This window comes from Helicoverpa armigera, chromosome 3 (genome assembly GCF_030705265.1).
Source record: "Helicoverpa armigera isolate CAAS_96S chromosome 3, ASM3070526v1, whole genome shotgun sequence".
NCBI classification, from domain to species: domain Eukaryota; kingdom Metazoa; phylum Arthropoda; class Insecta; order Lepidoptera; family Noctuidae; genus Helicoverpa; species Helicoverpa armigera.
Genome location: NC_087122.1, coordinates 8,004,546 through 8,026,944, shown reverse-complemented (window position 1 = coordinate 8,026,944; position 22,399 = coordinate 8,004,546). Strand labels below are relative to the sequence as shown.

The 22,399-nt window shown below is 36.2% G+C and overlaps 2 protein-coding genes across 3 annotated transcripts in view; one reads left to right on the top strand and one right to left on the bottom strand.

The window, feature by feature from the left end:
- LOC110375839 (agrin) overlaps positions 1–22,399 on the bottom strand; it is a 142,935-nt gene that overhangs the window by 111,274 nt on the left and 9,262 nt on the right. The window lies entirely within an intron of this gene.
- Positions 16,308–21,256, top strand: LOC110375840 (uncharacterized). Its single transcript, XM_021334115.3, has 10 exons — positions 16,308–16,481; positions 16,560–16,767; positions 16,898–17,119; positions 17,335–17,440; positions 17,786–17,942; positions 18,167–18,312; positions 18,594–18,723; positions 18,789–19,010; positions 19,088–19,258; positions 20,673–21,256. Exons 1-10 carry the CDS (start codon positions 16,356–16,358, stop codon positions 20,796–20,798), a joined length of 1,614 nt encoding a protein of 537 aa, XP_021189790.3. The 5' UTR covers positions 16,308–16,355; the 3' UTR covers positions 20,799–21,256.

Genomic DNA, 22,399 nt, shown 5'->3' with positions numbered 1-22,399 from the left:
ACGAATGAGTGTGCGTTAAACCGGTGTTACATCAAAATTGTAGACATACCTATATGAATCGTGTACCTATATACCTAATCTATCACTTTACCGTCTATTTTTAAAGATCAGCATCTATTAATTTACTTTTTTTCTAAAGAAAATTAAGTATTAAATAATTACTTAATGAATTGTAAATATCAACATTTAGTTTTACACATTCACTCTAACTGTCTGGCGTGTCTTGTTAGAAACCGCAGACGGGTCTTGCAGTAACCTTGTTAACAAGTGAAGTTTGTCTGGTTGTCCACTCGATCGACTACGTAATTAATTGTTCATGTAAATAAACCCGCAAATCACCAACATTCTTATCATGTTTTGGCAAACTTGATGATTAGTGAATAGTTTATTTGACATGTCTCAAATAAATTATAACCAAAGTTTGAAACTCGAAATTTTATCGAAAAAAGATGTTACTCCTTTAACTTAGCCAACAACACCGTAGTTTTTCTGCCATAATTCTACTAAGCAAAGAAAGCACAGATAACTAGCTAAGCAATTTAATGAAACTCGAATGTCCTGACAATATTAGACCAAAATTCAACACATTCTTTTTATTGCGATGGCCTCTTTTAAAAAGTTTTTTTTTTAATAAACATTAAGGTTTGTTAAATGCTTAGACAAAACAGTTTTTTTTTTCAGAGACCTTTTTTTAGTTGTGTTAGCGAGGTAAACACTTTGGACTTGATTGACCACGTCAAAGGCATCAGTTTACAGTCACCAAATATTTGATGGAGGAGTATCATATGGGCATCTAAACGGCTATTAATTTCACACCTGCTAGTGTTAATTGTGTCGTCTGTCGAGACATATAACTCAAATCACTTGGACATAATTAGATTAGTTTAACATGACCTTATCGGCATGACTCATCGATAAGCATAACCCATTACTAGAAGATGATATGAACCGCGAAAATTTATAATAAGACATAAAATTGAACCATGTTGAGAGCTAGAGATTAGACCTTTAAAAATATAACCGAGTCTATGTAAATACAAAAACTTAGTTATGTAAAAAAAGAATAAAAGATTGTTATCTGTACCATCAAATAAAATCGATATCTCAAAAAAAGGCCAAAAAAAACAATGTGCTTAATCGCTTCGATAGGGAAGCTGCGGGCACGATATTACTTCCATAGTATGCAAATAGATCATTACAAGAGCATTTACACCATCGACCGTTGGGAACGCAATGCATTTGTACAATATTACCCATGTAGTGTGTGTACTGTGTTTATATCACGGAGGAAGGAAACATGAGCAGAGATGCCTTATGCCTGCCATATGGCAGCTAGGTCAAGCGCCTTCTTCTAGGTCAAATACATACAGTAGCGTAAATACGATCAGCTAATAGTGATCTCACGAGGCAATTGGGTTCCTTGTCAAGTCGGGAATTATCAAATGTTCGTCCTGATCATTGGTGATTTGATTTAGTTAGATAAAAGAGCAGTTGCCAAAGAAGGCTTATGAGGATGTAGCCAGTGACGTTCCTCGCCCCGAACATCCACATATTGGCGACACGTTACTTTTTTAGAAGAGTTTTCATTATGACATCTCCGCTCTTCATGTAGTATATGTAGTTGTGTTCTATGTGTACATATGTAGGTATATGTTCCATGATCGTAGCAAGAGATAAACGAAGCCATGGATGGCAGATGTCTATTCTGGATTATAGGTCGTTGTGAATAATGCTTGTGCGTGGGCCTCGTATACCTAGGTATATTGTTTTGTCTTTTGGTTATAAAACCTGTAATTTGTTATATAATAACAGTATAATTTATTTATCAATTTTGTTTATTTAATTGAACTAAACTCGCAAGATTTTGCCACTAAAAGTGCGCAACATAATGATTGTGCCCTTTTTAAATTAGTACCACGGTGTACCTAAATGTTCAATTTGAAACCCGTTTAAAGAACCGCAGTCTAAAATAAATGTTGTTTGTATCTGTCTGTTCACTTAATAACATTAACCTAATGAGGCTATGTCGTAATATAAATCACTGTGAACGACTGTAGTCATTACACTTTTGCCCTCGATTTCTACAGTTTACTGGCTGAAGTTTTGTTGTACCTACCTAATGCTTTATTTACTTAGCTAACGGGCATATCAAAGGCATTCCCTGAAAAAGCATGTGTATTTAATCAATTAGTTGGAAGCCTATAAAAATTTCAGCAGTCTTGATTTAAAGACTAATATTTTTTATTAAGCTTACTCATACGGTCCTTAAGAATTTCTTTACTAAACTTTGTTATCCAAAACACTTCCAAGAAATTCTTAGCTCTGAAAAACCGATATATAATAATACTTCGCCATCAGACTTAATAATCAGAAATGTAATAATATTTACCGTTTGGTACCGTCGAGCTTATCGTAAGCCCTTACTGAATTAATCGACCTTGGGAGTCGATTAATTTATATAATGCGCTTTAAAGATAGGCCACCATCAACGTCGGCTTCAAGCCGGGCTCATTTACACGGGTGATTTACGAGTTCACACACCGGACCCGATCTCACTTAGCAATGATTTATGCGCAACATCTCCCCCTGCCGAGTTAAGCGCATTATCGGACCACATGCCCTATCAACTTTGTAAACCGTTTAAACATTTAGTCAAATACGCCAGCTGCTACGGTGTGATAGGCGGTCATAACATCAAAATAAAGATAGCTTTGTGTTCGTAGACGTAGTAAAACGATCGTATTTTGCCCCGTAGTTTTTATTCGAATTTTAAATTATTACCTACACCGATGTTGCATAAATGTATGTTTATTTGTAGGAACATGAGAAGGTCTGGCAGGAATTTATTCGTAGTTGGCACGCATTGTACCGCACGTGCAATGCACCCTATTTGGCGCAGTGACGGCTCCCTCGAGACACCCTCGAGACGGTGTGACGACAACCCCCAAAATATGTTTTTCACTCGAGCAAAGTAATTTCTAACACTGATTTTGAAAATGGAAATGTTACAAACTTATACCTGAATAGGTTATCAAAAAGTTCTTAAACTTTGTAAAGCAGCACTTTTTATTAGTGCTATCATTAATCTTTAAAACAAAACATAATTTAAGTATAAGATGAAACAAAACTTAAAAGCAATTATGTTTAAAACTTTGAAAAGGTAATAAATCCCGAAACTGTCTGCAAAACTTCAAGTCTTATACAAACAATAAATACTCTTAAACTTTGTAAGTAGGTACTATTCACAATAAATTCGGGTCGATCGACCCGCAAAGGACATAATAGTCGACAACAATTTGGGTCCGAAATATTGCACTCATTACTTACCCGCGATGGTCACGAAATACAAACGCGAAATCACGGAGCCATTCACTCGCGCCAGTAAATTAAGTCTATCAAGCTCGAACGTAATTCTGAAAGTTCACAGCAATCATATTTAGCGAGCATTGAAGCGTATCGAGACTTGCGCATTGACATCATTGCGCTAAGGAGACATAAACTGTCATGTAAGCGGCTTTCAATTTATAAACAAGCCGGTTGCTTTGACAAAATGCACAAGCCGCATCGCGTAGGTGACAAACGCCTTGACTTCTCCTGCACTAACGAACGTACAACTTTGAGGAATTACTATCACCATTGACGTGTATTAAGACTGCGAGACTTAATTACGAAGTCAGTTAATGTACACACGTTAATTAACATTTTTAATTAGGTTAGGACGTTGGCGTGCAGTAGTCGACTGCTTTTGTTTGTTCGACTAATTCAGTGCATACCCATAAGTTTTACTTTGTGGGGAACGTTGTTCAAACGTACAGTAATTTACATTAAAGTTAGGATGATATTAATTTATTCAGAAACAACCACTTTAACTTGCTAACCTGGTTACGGTAGATTTGATAATTTACCCTTCTGCACCACGCAGCCGCTGCAACCTTTGTGGCACTATTTAGGATTCGTCAATTTGGATAAAAATCATAACTGTCTCCCAACTGCTACGAGTCAACTTACTTAGTTCTATTCTCTTTTGTAATGAACCGGATTTAATGACATTTGATACTTTTTTCTAATTATATTTTCAAGAATGTATTCTAGGACATACAACAAGCAAGTTTTCCTAAAATACACAGAAACAGGTAAAGCATTCAATGCATTTTCAAACGCGTATTCCATAGAATCATGAAACGGCTTCCGACACGATTCGGATAGAAGCCCGTTTTTCATTACAAGTTGAACAGAATCCGATGCGCGAACACATTAACTTTACACTTAATAATGAAACAGTTGTAAAGGCTACGAGCTATCAATTACGAACAATTATGTACGACATCAGAAACAATAATCGGTACAGTCGCTTTAAATTGGATAGCGTAAATCCTCATGGTGTTAATTGCTTTATTTATGTCACTAATAAAACCATGCGGATTTTACTGTGGCTGTAAGTGCACGAAAGCGTAGTTTGTAACTTTTAATATCGTTATAAACTACTGAAAAATTGCAAATGATATATTTAATACTACGTCTATCGTTAAATTGAATACCTACTACGTGTGAAACAGATGAAGTTTTACTGATTAAGTTAGAGTATTTGAACAATCAATTATTTCACTGTTTAACATAAAAACAAATGAAACCAAGCCTTATTGGTATTGTTTGTCTAACAATGGAATTATCGCAGCTTCACAACCGGCAGTCGCAAATATAGTAGCCATTGAATATTTCCTACTAGTAAGTCCTAAGTGCATATATTATCTTTACTGCGACATTCCAGCTCATTTACTATCGAGAAAGATTTGCTACTTGATTTAACTGAAATATGAAAATAACGTGCTAATATGCTTTTGTTCTTCAGAATAATAATCTCGTCATTTATTAGGCCGAGCTTTATAGTTTCTGAGGTAGGTATAAATGTAGGGATAGAACACGCGAGTCATAGAAATGTTATTTAAGCACATAGGTATATATTATGCATTTTCTTATAAACAACTTAACAACCAAAGCAGGAATCTCAGAAAAGATAAAGACTTAAGCTCGAAATTTTCACTAAGATTTTCCATTTCTATTTATAGTCTTAAGATAAAATACGTAAATATTAACGAGGCGTAAGTGGTGGTCGTCGAGAAATACCTAGTGTAGGCACTTGACACATATCGGCATCTCGGCGGGTTAATTTTCCGGGTCAGGCGGGCGCGGCGCGGCGGGCGGCCGGCCTCGGATGAATTCAATCAGAAGCAACAACCTAAGCAATCTCGACGCCGGCGAAAACGATTGCGGACGAGTGTGTATTGAGTTGACCGCCAGACGAGGACCGTCGAGGGCCCTCACCTCGACCGCAAACTTGTGCACTGACAAAACTATTTATTCCTCAGAATATCTACTTCAATAACACACAAATACTCACTTTTGAGTCGACGCTAAGCGGAATCCAAAATTTAATTCTGTACTCACTTAAATGCCATTCAACATAAGTACTTGGCAAACTTCAATATACAAAGAGTCCGTCATAAAGTACAATACGAATCTGTAAAGTCGGCATTTCATTTTTGTTTTGTTTCGGTTTAACCGCGGGTTTGCCGTCATAATAATATAATGTTGTGAATACAAGTGGCCGCCACCGTTTACTTCAGGGCTGCGGGCAACGGTTTAAGTGAAACAGACAGCGAACCACTTAACCTTCGTCTCGTATTTAAAGGAGGACTAGACGTTGAACCTGCCTACTGTGCTCGTGAATATGAGGTAAAACAAAAAGGGACCCAATTGACTACCTTTATTTTTCACGGCGAAGTCTACCTGTGAAGGTAAACATGTGTGTAATACAAAATGTGTTCGAGCAATTTGAGGTTGGCTGCGAGGAATAGGGCTGTACCGTACATACCCCGCGTCTCTAATGGTTCTGGTTTGTGAAGTATGTAGGTTCTTGTGAGTAGTAAAATTCTAATTACTTACCGTATTAATCACCTACCACGAATCTATGCGTTATGGCATCATCAAGTAGGCAGTCCTAGAAAGACTGGTCGGGACACAGTCCGTACATAGCATGCGTAATCGCTCACAACTTAGTGGTAATCAATGGCCGCTAAAGTGTCACCGATCCTTGTAGACGAGGAGACGCTCGATAAATTGACTCAATTATTTTACTTTAGAAAGTGTCTGCCTGTCTGTGACCTTAATATAACTTCCATTCATGTTAGTGGGCGCGTGCGTACAATATTGTGACTGTTACATTTATCTAAATTATTTATTACAGTATGGAGCTCGACTCCAAAGGTTTATAACAAACCAATTGTATGGAACTAAAAACTACTCCCATCATTTTATCCCACACTCCATTTAAATGTAAGCTTCAAAGAAATGGTGCAGAAATCTGACAAGTATACAGTTGATATGTTTGCAGGGCAAGAGAATGGATCATAAAGCAAGTCAGTCTTATGTGAGTTTCTTTATATCTCAGAGAGCTCTAAGACCAAATAGGGCGAGCGCAACGATATAGACGAGACAAAGCTACGAATGTTACCTGCAATTTATTAAAAGGTTATACCTACAACGCTAGAATAAAAAAGTCAATTGAAAAATTAAGGAACAAAAGGTAACAAATCAACAGATGTTTTACGACTGGTATCATATAACAATTGCCACAAAGTAAATCTGAACCGTGTCACTATTGATTGCACAATATTATGCTTTCGAGAAAAGACTTGATGTTTAGCACCATAAAGATTTGTTGGATGGAGCAGTAAAACCTTATACAGTTCAATAAAAATATGTTAGTATATGAGGCACACAATGTGCGACCACCTACGATATGGTTTTATTGTCGTCACGGAGTAGCTCCGGTAATAATATGTGAAACAGAATACCATACAGTTGCAATACCGAAATTATGTAACATCGTAACTTTAGTCACTTTTATGATAAGCGAACTGATTTTGTTTTACTTTATTTCATGGCTTGTAACTACCGAGATCAACTTTTAAACTACAACTTTCCATTGCTATGAATGGAGGTAGAATTTCCAGTTACTGTTAATTTTCTTTGCGGTAGAAGTCGGTGCAAACGCGGCAAATCTCCTTGAATGATTTTACTTTCCCTTTCAGGTTTTGTTTCACCAAAAGGATTCCTCAATTCATATTCTCAAGAATTATTGATGGCTGAATTCAAGCACAGATGTAATTTATTCAATTCGTTGGCATAACGACCGAGATCCGGCTAGTTCACGGGACGGTTTAAAGCTAACTAATTTGGTTAATGTTAGTGATGGAAATTTGTGCCAGGAACGTTTTCGCTGGCGCTAATATATGGAACTGACTAGTCGGATTTCAGTTGGAAATGGGTTTAAACGTTTTGCACGTTACGCTCATTAATCTTGTCCAGTTATCTTGAGGGGGAAAGCAATTTAGTCACGCTAGCTTTATAGATCTTTAATGCACTCCTTCGACTTGTAGATAACAATGTTTTACAACGAATTGAAATTGTTTAGTTTGTGGTGCTGATATTTTTTCCATTGCATGAATATAGTCCTCAAAATGTATACGAGAATTACCATCATTAAACCATTTCAGGTTAAATAAAACTAGTGAGACTCGAGTTCTGGGTACTTCACATGACCAGAGGGCTGGCCTAGTTTTCGGACAAAGATTCAGTATAATTGCCATCCATGACAATGCAGCCGGCATTTTGGGCACGTAACCCGCTGACCGCGATAGACGAACATTTTGATGCCTAGTATTTTTCTTTTTGTAAGAGGCTTTTTGTATGTAGCCTGTCATACACATAGATATAAGTTTAATAATACAATTTTATCATCTTTTTTTCAATCTGTCGACATTCGAATACCTAGTAATTTTCCAATTTCTCAAAATAACCACTATTTTCGTAGAAGTGTGCACAAAGCTCGTCTTAGATCATCACTTCTACGAAATGTGAGTTTAATCGTGTAACAACAGTATATTGACTACAAAACACTGCCCGTAACATATCAAACAAAGCACAACAACTCGACGTAAAGCTTTTAACACCAACTTATGATGAAACATTTAGACATAAACGACGTAGTAAACAATTGTTTCTGCAAAACATAAAGCAATCCTACACATCACATCTGCCCGCGGCTATATCTATCGGAAGTTGGTCAATAGATGACCACATACCATATAAATGTCATGCTGCCTTACCTACCTGCCGCATCTTTACAGTCTTCTGTTTGTTACTCCAACATAACTACGCATACGAATATTTCATAACAATTCACGATAATATTTCAACTGTATCAAGACGTTCTTTTTCAAAAATATGTAACTTTTAACGAGTATTGATGACTGCGAACACCTTTCAGTCGATGTGAAATTTCAATTTCCTACTTTGCGCATTTTTGATTAATGGTCGGCGGTACTAAATTAAGAGTGATAGCGGTACTCAGCGCTGCATTCGTTGCGTAAAATATTGCAAGCGACGCCCTGCGTTTATTGTTAATGGATCATTTTGCTTACATCACATAAAATAGGGAACGGCAAATAGTATAATAAATATTCGGTTTTTATGGACGACGATATCTCGTTTTATATTCGTGATTGTCAATTCTTTCGATACAAAAATCGTTGCAATGATAGTCAATACTGGAACATAAAGTTAATTATTAACATCGGGAAACCAATTTATTTACGGCCTGGCTCGTTCGATAAAAGTATCCTTCCAAGCTGTTCAATATTTCAACGATGAAGTACAGGCGCTGTAAAACTCCATAACGACACGCGACAAGTAATAAATAGTGATTGCCTAAAAGCAATTATAAGAGCAGTGTGGCGGCCATTAGATGGTCCGATTCTTCATGAGGTTGAAGGGGGCCGTGGACGCGACACCAGCTATTTGTTTCTCACGCTCGCACCCGCCCACTGCGCCCGCCGCTGTGCAAACGTGCATCTTGTAAAACTTGTAAACCATAGAGATGCCAGATAACGACACTTGTTATTGATATACTTATCGCTATCTTAACGATATGTTCTGAAATTGATGCAGCCGACTATCTACATAAATATCACGATTAAATTTAAATTCAATGAATATATTCTGTTGTGTTTAAGGTGTTGAAATATTCTGAGTGATAAATCGGTCCCCGAATTAATCTAAACATCTTTTAGCACTAGTATTAAAGGATGTTTTATTAAGGGTCAAAGCGAACCCGCGCCAAATATTTGCCGAACCCTCATTAAGGGACAGGAAAACCTAATAATTGTTTTCATAATTACAGTCTAAGCCGCGAAGGTAAGCGTCGGTAATATATCTTGGGCTGGAATTCTTTCCGATTGTTAGTCAATGATGGAGTGGCTATCGCGTGTTGGTGTGAGCGACGCCCACGAGTTTTCCGATTCTGACGAAGGCACTAATTTCTATTACCATTATTGACACGTAATAACGGCGGTGAGCTTCGTGCTTCGTGCCGGCGAACTGTGAAACAAAGTCGTTACAATGTTTGGGCTTACACTTGTGACTTGTGCGTGGCGTGTGTGACCACCATAAGTGGCGGCCACTTAGATGCACATTAATAAATTATGTCGCATCGGTAGAAGATGTTAATATATTCTTTAAACTCTCTTAAGTGACTCGTAATGTTGCTTTTCTTGTTTCTATATATGGCAGTGACGCGACAGGTAAGGAAGTCTAGCTGTAATTACGGTGAATTTTCAGTGTAAGTAGCTGTAGCTACTGAGTAATTTGCCCACACAATTATCAACTGCATTAATGTTTCATGAAACTCAATCTAATCTTTTCAAAAATACTTGAATCACAATATATTTCTTCGGTGTATTTACAGTTAGGTAAAAATAGATAGGTAGACAAAAAAAAATAATTTCTTGAATACTGCCTACCTATATTCGACTCTGAATGAAAATCATACAAGTCCTATCCCACACGAGAGGTAACGCACAAAACTGTTTTCTGTTAGTTTGCACCACGCATGCCATTGAACCTTGCTTTAAAAATAATATCCTTAGGTACATGCTTCAAGCAGGTATCACTTATTTATTTTTTGATAAGTACCTACGAGACAAGTAGTCGAGTTACTTAAATCATTATTTACTTAAACATTTTAACGATTGCACTAAAATTATTTTGTATAATTTATCAATACATTTTTAGCTCAATTTGGATTGTATAACTTTCTCAGGACTAGATAGAAAACTGTATGTTTGTAATTATGTTTATTTTTCTTTTAAAAAGAGTGTCCATGGAGTTTTTTGCCGGTTCTTCTCCATGAGACCAACTCTTTGGAAGCGTGCACCTAACTTTGACGTTTCGAAAGAGCTTTCATAGGCCTATTTGAAATAAAAAATTTTGAGTTTGAGTTTGAGTTCATTTCAGCGCTCGGCATAATGTTCCTATGGAAGAGCTCGTGATTAAGTCAAAGCCGCGCGGTCCGTGGATGGGCTCATCTTGTTATGACGAATTCTTCCATGTTTCGGCAGGCGCGATAAACTGGCAGGTTCCGCCTGTCACTTGAACATCTTTGGCACTCGTTACGGGTAGTCAGAAGCCAGAAAATCTGACGATTTTAGCAAGGGGTATTGGGTTATACGAGTATCTGGATTGATGAAGTCAGTTAGGAAGTTGTTTCTTGTAAAACTCGGTACTAAGCTACATCCCGTTAGACTGGAAGCCGACCCCACATAGTTGGGAAAAGGGCTTGGCAGCTGATGACATGGCGTATATGGCAACGGAGAATACTTTCTTACTAACTACTTACGAGCAATTTACCATAGACAAGTGAGTGAATGAAGGGCAAAGTTTATAAATAAGAAAGCATCTGCCTGGCTATCTGTCAGTTGCAAATTGGCATAGATTGGTGATGGAGGTGGGCCCAAATCTGAGGAAACAGGACATGCGAATAGTTTTTATCCTCATGTATAAGGAAGTTGATTGTTTTCATTACGGTGGTTCAGTAATTAAAGTCTCTCAAGTAAGACTGTGCGGGTTCGATACTCTTTTTATTTATTCAGCATTGTAGAAGTAAAACTTGGTCATGAATGTGGGTTTTATAAAAACATTAAGTCGCTAATCCACTAGGAACAGACACGGTTATTAACGCCCAGTTTTTTTCTCTATGAACAGAAAACCCTGTGACCCACAATGGGTCTGTAAAAAGGCTGATCATGGTCTTTAAGAAGTTATCTAAAGACATGACCAAATCTGGAAGAAGCATTTACACCTTAATAAATTTTCACTTAAAACTTGTGAGGGAACTGCGTGGTATGCGAACGAGGATGTCATTAGTCATTTCTTAGAACTAGTGAGCAGGTGAGGCGTAAAGTTGGAGGCTTACGTGTCAAGGCTCATCTAGACGCTAATTCTATGCGTGGCGGATCTAGGTGAGGATTAAGAAGGTGTTTTAGAGAACTGATTTTCTGTTTAGAACCTCGAGAAACATTTTTTTAAATTTAATGGCATTTGTGTAGATAAATTATACTGCAAACTTGCAATTTCTAATTTTGGATTGTATTTTTAACAAAAGAATTATCTTTGCGTTGTGAAACAACGTGTGTCAGGCTGGGACCACACAATAGCTTAAAACCCATACTCGAAGCTGCAATCGAAAGTTATGAATATTTAAAATGCAATATAAACTTAACAATATCTTATGTCGTATAAACCTCAGATGAGCAATAATATTAACAGGGACACGTTTACACATGGCGGCATAAACGAGCGCTAACCAGCCGTGTAAGCGATACTTAGTTAAAATCACGATAGGTTAATCTCATTGTTATATTAACGGCGGCAAACAATAGCTTCGATTTGATTTAGACCATCAATACACTCGCAGCCATTATATTGAGGCATTAACTGAACTAATATCTGCCTAATATCTACGGAACGCGGGAGGTAATTATGACTTAATCGACTATCAATGCCATGAACACCCACCAATATATCCTATATTTATCGTGTCAGCGAAACCTTGTTATAATCTCGTTCGATATATTAATAAACTTATATACTGGAATATTAACCCCCGAAATTCGGTTGTACGTACATATTAGTGAGTTATTTTAGTTTACCCTTCTATTTTTATGCTGTAACTTTTTGCCAGTATATCATTTGATTTGATAACTATTTTCATCCCCATATTATCAAATATCATTTGAGGAAGATGTGACCAAAAACTCAATGATTAATATCAAAAAGAAGAAACACTAAAAGCTCTTGCCATATATTTAATTCAGTCAAATGGAAAACCGTCCAAGTAGATATCAATTATATATTTGATGTGCATTGCATCGATGCTCAGTCAGCGTTCAAATAAGGCGGGGTCATTACTTTGAGAGTAGCGACCACCGCAGTGTAATCTTCCGATAGCTTAATGAATCAGGACATTATGTTCGAGGAGTCGACCGGTCTCCGGACATTACCATGAATTGTACCATCACTACAGGGGGTCATTTTATTGAGTAAACGTGGAGCCATCCTAGCGGGACTGACCTCAAATGTAGCCAAGAGATCACTAACTATTAACGGTCGTAAACTACTACTAGTGCCTTATACTGAACATCGCCTGAATATTATGTATCTACATGTAATAAAAATTGTATAAACAAGTAGCTATTTGCTTAGATATTCAGTACAAGTCAAACAATAAAACGAACAAGCTCCTACTCTTTGTAATAAAAAAGACATGTAAAAGATATTTTTCATATCTAAAGTAAGAGAATAAATTATTTCATTTCACATTAATTATATCTGTTTGAAAGTAATGTCGTGGAACAAATAAACTTTGTTTACTGAAAGAGGAGCTAATACCGAGAACTACTTACGACTTAGCTGTCTGTTACAAAAGACATGTTATTTTGATTAAAATGGAATATTAATTTTATATAAAAAGCTAAGCTAGCTCTAGTAAATAAAAACTTTCATTTCAATTCTTGACGTAAGAGCCGAGAATTCTTGAGTTACATAAACAACCGTTGCAGTGCAGTATTGTTTAGCCCTTTTCTCGTAAATGTGATGCATAGTATAAACATCGTTAATACCTCTGCTCTGTAGGGTATATAATATTCTAGGCACCTAAAAAGAAGTAACATTTTGGAAACATAGTACAGCAATTTGAAACATTTTTCTGTTTAAACGAGCGTAACTTGCTTTATAGAAGCGAAGTCACAATCGATATTTATAACGTACAAAATAATCACGGCGTATGAGTCACGGCGTGAGAAGAGTCGTCGCGCACTGCAGCCGCGTGGGCGAGCCGGTCCTGCGCATACGCAGCCGTACTAACAAATTACGCTTACCCACAACAATCCAAGTCCACGAGCAACTTAATGTACCGTGCCTCCACTAGACCCGTGGATACACGTAGAATTATTATATTGTACGGGATAATACGAACATTTGAATGCGTGAGAAATGCTCAAGTAGACATCTGCTGAACGGTAAGAAAGCTCGCTTGAAATGTCCGAGGTTTCATCGCAAGTGGAACAGACCACAGATTATAGAAACGTCATTTGTATACGTGAGTTTGGTACAGATAGCTTGTATCGGCAAATAAATTAATAGATGAGAAACATTATCTCAACTTTTTCCTAAAAACCCTTATCACTAGTTGTTTTATCAACATAGTGCCACATAGTGCTAATATAAATATTATCTCAATATCAAGGTGTTACATAAAAACAAATGAAAATCTAACTCTCAAATCTTGATTACACAATCGCAAACATTTTTTATAACATTATAAACACCGAAACATTGTAATTCAGGTTCCTCTTCATCCCAAAAAGAAAACTAGAATACCTTTTCTTTTTTTGAATAGCACCCAAAACGAGAAGAAGTAAAACTCTTTCTCCTCTGAAAAAGCCTTTACCGAGAACAAATTGGCACTTACCCAGTTCACAGTACAGCAAGAACTCAACTTTACAAAATGCTACTCCGAACTATAATCCAAAAGAGTATTAGACCACTGAATACGGACCGATATCATGCCTAATAAAGTCCCTATAGAATAATCTGAATAAATCGCTATGATACACAAGTTGCACCGTTTGTACTGAATAGCCAATCACACTAATCGCCAGGTTTTTTCCCAGCATACTACGAGTAGCTACATCTACATAGAGCTTAGTGTAGCTTTGTACTATTCACCGGAATCGACTGTTCAAATGTACGGAGCTGTATTTTGTACCAGCTTTGAGCTTTTTCTCTAGGGTAGGGAAAAGCACTTTGAACGTTTTGCTGTAAAGTTTTGTGCTTGCAAAAGTGTGCTCCTCTTTATCTCAGGTAACTTACAAGAGTATAGAACAAGCATAAAGACTATTTTGTGACATGAGAACTGACAAAAATGTACTGAAAAGGGTGGTAAGTTAAGAACATTCTTTAGCTAGGTATTCATTTGATGATGACAATTATTCTTGAACATTATTGAATTCACCCAGCAAACAATGTAGTTACACTTTATCAAACAGTAATATAAAGTCTCTGTAGTCCCGTTCGTAGTATTTAAGCCATAATTAACGTTCGCAAGCGGGCCATAGCTTTAGCACAAGGATTATGATCATACGCACGTGTGCACACTCACAATCTGAGCCCAGATGAATGATTATTACGAGATCTCGTGACAACAAGCATTATGCTGCAAGTTTATTTTATAAATGTAAGCACTAAGCTACCTTTGTGATGACAACAGATAATTTGTTTCGCAAGTTCTTTTTTTTAATAATTCATATTCGTACTCCTGGATACAGCGATAATAACAAAATATAGAGTGACGAATTATTTCATTTTTATCCTAAGGGAATGAACTCGTGTAGACGGATGAAAAAACAATTCTGTCTTCTTTCCATGTTTCTAAATTTTATTTATATTTAACCTGAAGTTATTCAATATAGGTGAGGTATTCTATATGGTTGCTTTTGTGATTATAGTCGGGATGGGATTTGTACTGTTCATAGAAGCGACGTTTACAGCTAAAATTCCAGTGTTCGATAGCAATTTTAGTTTAATTTGCTTCAGCATAGATGGCATACCATCTCATTTAAGTAGTATGAAAGTATAGAATAACCTTATTATTACATAATTATGTTGACTTCTCAGTTTGTGTGTGAAAAATATTACGCGACTGAGATAGTAATATGAAGGTTGCTGATAACGTTTTCTTTCAGCAATTTTTTATCTTGTGATAATTTACGTGTTTTTCGGATAGACAGTGACGGTGTGGGCAATGTAGGATTATGAAGATAGATAAGACCAACTCGATACCTATTCTTCAAACACTTTCGCGGCAGTCTCAAGTTTAACCTAAAAATGTTTTAGCTATTCCCTCTCTAAACCCTAACTTACTGTTTGATTAAACAATTAGTAAATGCTAAATTAGTTATTTACAGAAAGGATAAATAATTAAAATCGGTACAATGATAACATTTAGAAATGGTTCGCAAAATCTAACTGGAATAGAACAAGGTGTATGCATCAAATATGCAAAGATTCCTAGATAATATGACAACTTACGGCTAGTTTACAAGCCGATGTGCCGTTAGACCTCGATAGCAAGCCAGGGATAGGTGCAACCTCACCTTATTCGCCCAACCTGGGCCGGTGCGGACGTAAACAAATATATCTACATTTACGTCATTTGCATCTTCCCGGCCACCACGTGCTATGTATCTTGATATCGCCAAATTGTCCAGCCCTACCGGTTTACACTTACACCTTACCGTCACCAACTATATGTATGTTTACACTATGTCTTATTATCCGCATATCATTAGTAATTTTCATAAACATACAACAGATCTCCATCACTTTTTAAAATAGTGACCAATTAAATTATTCGTACACATATTCTTATATTCTTTTCTAAGTTTGTATGTACTTACTAAGTATATCTTGGACACCAATGGCTGATAAAAAGGTGAAGGAAAACATCTTGAAGAAACCTGGACTATTAAGTCTGAAATCACCAACCCGCATTGAGCAAGCGCGGTGATTAATGCTCAATCCTTCTCCAGTGCCCAGCAGTGGGACGATAAAAAGGCTGTAACAGATAACAGATTCTTATATTCACATATAAATAAGTTATGAAAATATTATATTTTTACATTGTAGCAACAACACTTTATTTATGGAAACGGATGTGACAAAAATATTGAACTGTAAAGCACTGTAGTTCCGTAAATGGCGAGTCTTTAATTACTTGTTGTACTTCCCTACACGGCCGTTCAGTTTACAATATCTTCCTAAATTTTGTTTATTCCGGGCGCTACTTTTTTATCTTTCTATTATCTGTCAAGGTCACGCTCATTGGGGCATAAATACGCTACTTGGGTGCTCGATATCATTATGTTTACGTCTTTCGTATCAAGCACTTGATAATCACAATGAGTCCAACAGAAAGTACACGTGGAGTTCTTTATAAAAATTATACATTTCCGATACCATCACATATGAATTATGGGAAGTTGGCGATAGACAAATTTTTATTAACTAAAGATAAAGTTGCTCTGGTAAGGCGTGTGAGTGTTGATTCGGTTTGCGTTTTGTTGAAATGTGTTGTTTAATTGATGTTGTTTTGAATATCGAAGATCAACGGGATGACGGGGGAGCGAGTAACGTTCGGTGAGATGGTGCAGTTAATAGTGAATGCAGCGTCGTCGCTAATGCGCTTGGGTGTGAAACGTGATGAAGTGGTCGCCGTGTGCAGTGAGAACAGAACGGAATTCTTGATTACTGCAATCGCTGCGTGGTGTAGTGGTGCTACAGTGACTTTTCTTAGCGCCTCCTATGGCAAAGGTAAGTCTTGAGATGCAAATTCTCAAAATCTTCAAGACTTTCCATTAAATCTCTTTGAAAAATACCAAGCTATTTTTCTGCTGATCATAAATAAGTACTTCATAATATTTGCAACTATTTCTCTTCGCAGATGAATTGGTCCACACAATGAGTATCTCAAAGCCAAAGTATGTATTCTTATCTCCCGAGACTTATAAAGCATTTTATGGGACCATGGTTGGTACCAAAATGGTGGACAAATTCTTTATATTCGGAGACTCGGTTACTGATACTAACCTGATAAAGTTCAACGACCTTATTAAGACATATGTTAATGTAAATAGTTTTGAACCAAACTGCGACCCAATTAATGGTAAGAATATTAATTTAATAGTACTAATTGAATTTAAATTGAACTATCTTGTAAGATCTTATGATAAAATTAAATTGAGAAACGCAACAAAATTGTCTATTAACACTGAGCATAAGAAAGCTGTCGTATTTTATAATACGCTAGCTGTATAAATAAATACTCTTAGTGAGAAACTAATACTGAAATATGTTTCACAAAATCCGCTAATTTAATAGGGTTGGCACAAACAGCTTTAATACTGTACTCATCTGGAACCACGGGACTGCCCAAGGGAGCCAAGCTGACACATCTTAATTTAATTACTTCTGGTAATCAACCCAGGTAAGCTAAAAGCTAAAATAGCTAATATGACACAGATTTTTATTTGTAATTATCATGTTGCGTGAAAATCTCTCAATAGTTTATTTGACCTACATCATTTAATCTTACAGTAGTAGCACTTTTATAGACTTCAGGTTAATATTCGATAAAACTGATGTTTTAAAGTTATAAGAGTAGGTACCTAAGGTAATATCTACAGTGAAACACGAGCTAATTACATAATAAAGGTAGTCGAAAGTCCACAGTCAAACGGCTTTTACAGTTTTGTGGTACCTTGTAATTAGTTCATAAGTTTACATTTAAAAAAATACTATATAGGTACCTTTAAGTATTTTTTTGCTACAGGTACGTCAAGAAAGATCTCATTTGTCTGTCGATCGCACCGTGGTCCAACACATTCGGAATCATCTGTACAATGGACGAATTGCTTTATAACCAAACCCTTTTATATTTGGCGAAGTTCAAAGAGGAACAGTACCTTTCTTGCATACAAAAATATAGGGTAAGAAACTCCCAATATTCCCCCAAAACTTCGAGTTTATATAGTATGTTATTAAAAATAATGCGTTGTGCCACAAAAGCTTTTAAACTTCTGTTGAACACTTGTCTAAAAAAATCAGATTATGACGTTGAAGTAAGGTCCGTTTTGCAGCCACACTTTTTTTAGACAAGTGTTCAACAGATGATTAAGTTTTTGTAGTAAGGCTGAATTTGTTTATTGCTCAGGCTGGCTTCTTATTAGTAGTTCCTCCTCTACTAGTAATGTTAACGAAATCAGAATTGGTGAAGAAATATGATGTGAGCTCAGTTGAATTCTTTTACTGCGGTGGAGCGCCATTGGATATTACTATCATGACTGAAGTTAAGAAAAGGTAAGTGATACGTTAATTAAAAAAAAACATATAAGACGTCTGTAAGTTTAGGCTTAATGGATCGGAGGTTTAAAAAGGATAATAGAGCTTAGACATATTATGAGAACTGTTACTGTTTAACGATAGCTTTCACAACGACATTTACAGAGAAGCACTTTAACTCTCTACAACACTGAAATAAATAGCTTTATCTTAAAAGACAGTGCGTGGGAAAGGGCGGGCCAAAGCTTTCAAATCCTATGAACTGAATTCTGTAGTAAATATTTGTTGATCTTTTTCAGATTTAAAAACCTCACCCATATATTACAAGGTTACGGTATGACAGAAACTTCAGGTGGCTTAACCGAGGAGACAGACATTGAGAACAAACTCGGAAGTCTGGGCAAAGTTATTGCCGGCAATATCGTTAAGGTAAAATCATTACATTTTCAATTCAAATGCCTTAAACTCTCAGTACTAATGAAATTGCCTTTCAGATAGCAGACGTTGAGACAGGAAAAACCTTAGGACCTAATCAAGAAGGCGAAGTTTGTGTAAAAGGCCCTACCTTATTTGCTGGTTACATTGGGAAGAATATAAAAGACGAACAAGATGAAGAGGGTTATTTCAAAACTGGTGATATTTGCTATTACGATGAAGATGGCTATTTTTACTTTGTGGATAGAATTAAAGAACTGATTAAGTATAAAGCTGGGCAAGTAAGTGTTGAACAAATATTAATGACAAAAATAAATAAAATGATTGTATTTCGTAATTACCTAATACAATTTATCAGGTAGCCCCGTCGGAGATTGAAGCGATCCTGTTACAGCACCCAGGTGTAAAAGATGTTGGGGTGACTGGCAAACCAGATCAGCTTGCTGGTGAACTTCCAACAGCATTCGTAGTCAAATCTTCAGGGTCCACAGTCACGGATAAAGAACTCATTGATTACGTAGCTGGGAAGGTAAGTTTCTAAGCCTTTTATTGTCCGATATTTACCACACGTGTATATCATATAAAAAATATAATACCTTTTAGTGTGGTAATAAAAACGTATCAGACACGTTAATATCATCGAACGGCTTTCTATCTCCTTTTGGGATGCACGTATGCGATAAGTACAATCAATTTACAAAAACAACACAAAAAAAAATGATGATTTGTTAAACGTACGAAAAAATATATTACAATAGGTAACGAAAACATAGCAATGAATAAAAAAGTTATGAAACTAAACATTGACAATATAATAAATAAATACTTATCTACGGAAAGTACACATCGTTTAGATATGATTATTTCATAGGTATAGATACTAGCTTCTGATAGCTTACCAAGGGGTATTGGGTTGCCCGATTGAATATGAATGGAAGTGAATATGAACACACGTCATAACGATCAGGTATTTGTCCGGAATCAGACCGAATCAAAACTTTGAATGCACGATTAAAAAAAAAATTATACTACCACTGGGCCAACAGTCGGCCAACTGTTTAGTCTGCAATGTACGGGTAGGCTAAGGCCGGCAATACACGGACCGCTTGAAGCAGTCAGGGGCGTCGGCTTCAAGCCGGCGTCAACCGCCCGAATCAATTGCAACTGCTCAAGCGGTTTATGTATGTGCGTCCATAGAACTCTGCAGTTTACTGTGCAGTCGACAGCTTCGATGCCAAAGAGTTCGTAAAGGTAGTTTTTGTAGGTGTATCGTAGCCTACATGTTAACAACGTGCACTAATAAATTAATGAATAAAATAAAAGTATGAATTAGCGTGCGGTTTCATATCTTTGTTTTTGAATTTTTATCAATCATTGGAATCTATATTGTTTTATCAACTTGCACTGTCAAATTCCGATTAAATATTATGTACCTACTTTTACTAGTATTATGCAGTACGCATTTGTGATAAAATTCAGATAGGCTGAAGATTATCTTTGTTATCAGGCTTTAAAACATCTTCTTAATGCTATCGCTATCATTTTCAGTATTACCTCCCAGTTTATCGTTATTGTTCCAATTGATAGAATTTGTATTGTTTTATTGAACATCATAAATAGTTTAATAACTTAGTTTAATCCTTCTTTGAATTGCTTATCACTTTCGTTTTCAAAACAAACCGCGTATTTTGCAAAAAGATCCGTGAAATACTAATTTTTGATATTATTTCACACATGCCATACTTATATAAGTACATAAAATGTCCAACCTTTTACATATCAAACGAGGTTTTAGTCTGATAAGCGAAATCTATAACGTATTTTATACTATATAGATAGGTATATAACTTTTCCACCGTCAGATAGTTCAAGCCATGTTAAAAATATGATTATTCGCGATCCCTTATGAAACGAAAAACTAAAGTAAATATTTTCTTGTTTAGGTATCATCTTGGAAGCAATTGAAAGGGGGCGTTTATTTCGTTGACGAGATCCCGAAAACACCGAGCGGAAAAATATTGAGAAGAGTATTACGTGATTATTTTAAGAAACCTGCTAGCAAACTATAGACTTATTTTAGATTTAAGTAAACCTGCGTCTACACTGGCGCGAAAGGAGAGCTGAGCAATAAAGAAATTTAAAATTCGTACAACTTATGAGGTTCGTGAGTCCTATACGGTATAATTTACCCATGCTGGTTTGAGTTGTGTGAACGTAGCCTTATTCCTTTCATGATTATGAAGAAATAATAGACATCAAGCTACTGTGTACCCTAGTCTCAGGTCAATTGAAAAGGAAAACGACACAAGTTGCCGACAGCCGTAGGCGTAAGTAAATAAAATTAAGTGTATCACAATCCTATAAGTTGCTCCTTATCTCAGATATAAAGTATCGCATGTTATTACTGTATATTATTGGTGTTGTTATATAAACGTTAGTATTGAATTACAATATTATTAAGTATTTCCTTTGTGATAAATTTATTATTCTATGTATGTTCTAAACTTAATAAAATTGTACAGTCAAACTCATAAGTTTAACTTTCTTACCCTAGGAAGAATAAAAAAAACCTACAGTTTAACAAGCGCGATATTTAAGGAAACTGTTAAAAACGACATCCCTTGACAACTTTTATGGCAAACAGCCAAATACTCGAAGTCTTACATAAATAAACGCCTAAATTCTGTTCTGTATGTAGGTACATTAGTACTTGTTTACCGCACCAGTTAAGGAATGGTTCGCGTTTGTCGTAGGTAGACGTGTAATGGTAGGTACCTAATAGACCATAAGACATTATAGCTTCGTCCTCGACTGGGTAAATTGCATGGTGTAGTGCGTTCCGATTCCCGCCCACGGTCCTCATGGGCCCGTAATGACACTGCAAATGTCCTATTTAACATTTTTGCTTTAATGCCGCGTATAAATTGCACTTGTGATTTTATTTCGTAACGACACCGACATTAATTTTATCTTCAAATTAAAAACTTTTTATTTGACGCGTAAAGCTCTAAACTGATTGGACTAGAATAGAATTTAAGTGGAATACTTGAATCTCTAAGTCTTTCTTTGTTGTACTCAAGTCTAACGTGAGTAGGCGTATAATGCCACTGACTTTCGACCTTGCACGCTGACTCAACCACAGAGGTGAAACTACGCTACAAATTCTAATTTATCCAATAGAACGCACCTGGTTTACATTATGACGTAGTAAACCACACAATACTCAAGTAATAAATAAAATATAAAACACGAGATCCGAGTAGTTTATGCGCGCACACGTCAACAAACAAACGTATCGTATTATGCGCCCGATTATAAAAGTCCGATAAAACTGCGCTGTCAAACATTTTCAAAATAAAAGTAGCTGTCAGACTTTTGTATCCTCGTTCGTTAAATACACAATTTTATTTTTGCTATCTACCGTCAGCGTTAATCATGAGCGAGACAGATGCCACGGTGTTATGCATAAATGTAAAAGCTTTTACCAGCTTTTTATAAAAATATATCCTGACTACTCGTTTAATTTTTAGCAAAATGAAACCAATCATTTTTAATATGCCTTTAGATATTCTCAGAACATAGAAGTCTCATAGATATAAACCCAAAGTGAAGAAGTATAAAATGTAAGTGTACACAAGGGAACAATAAAAGCACATTAAAAGTTTATAAG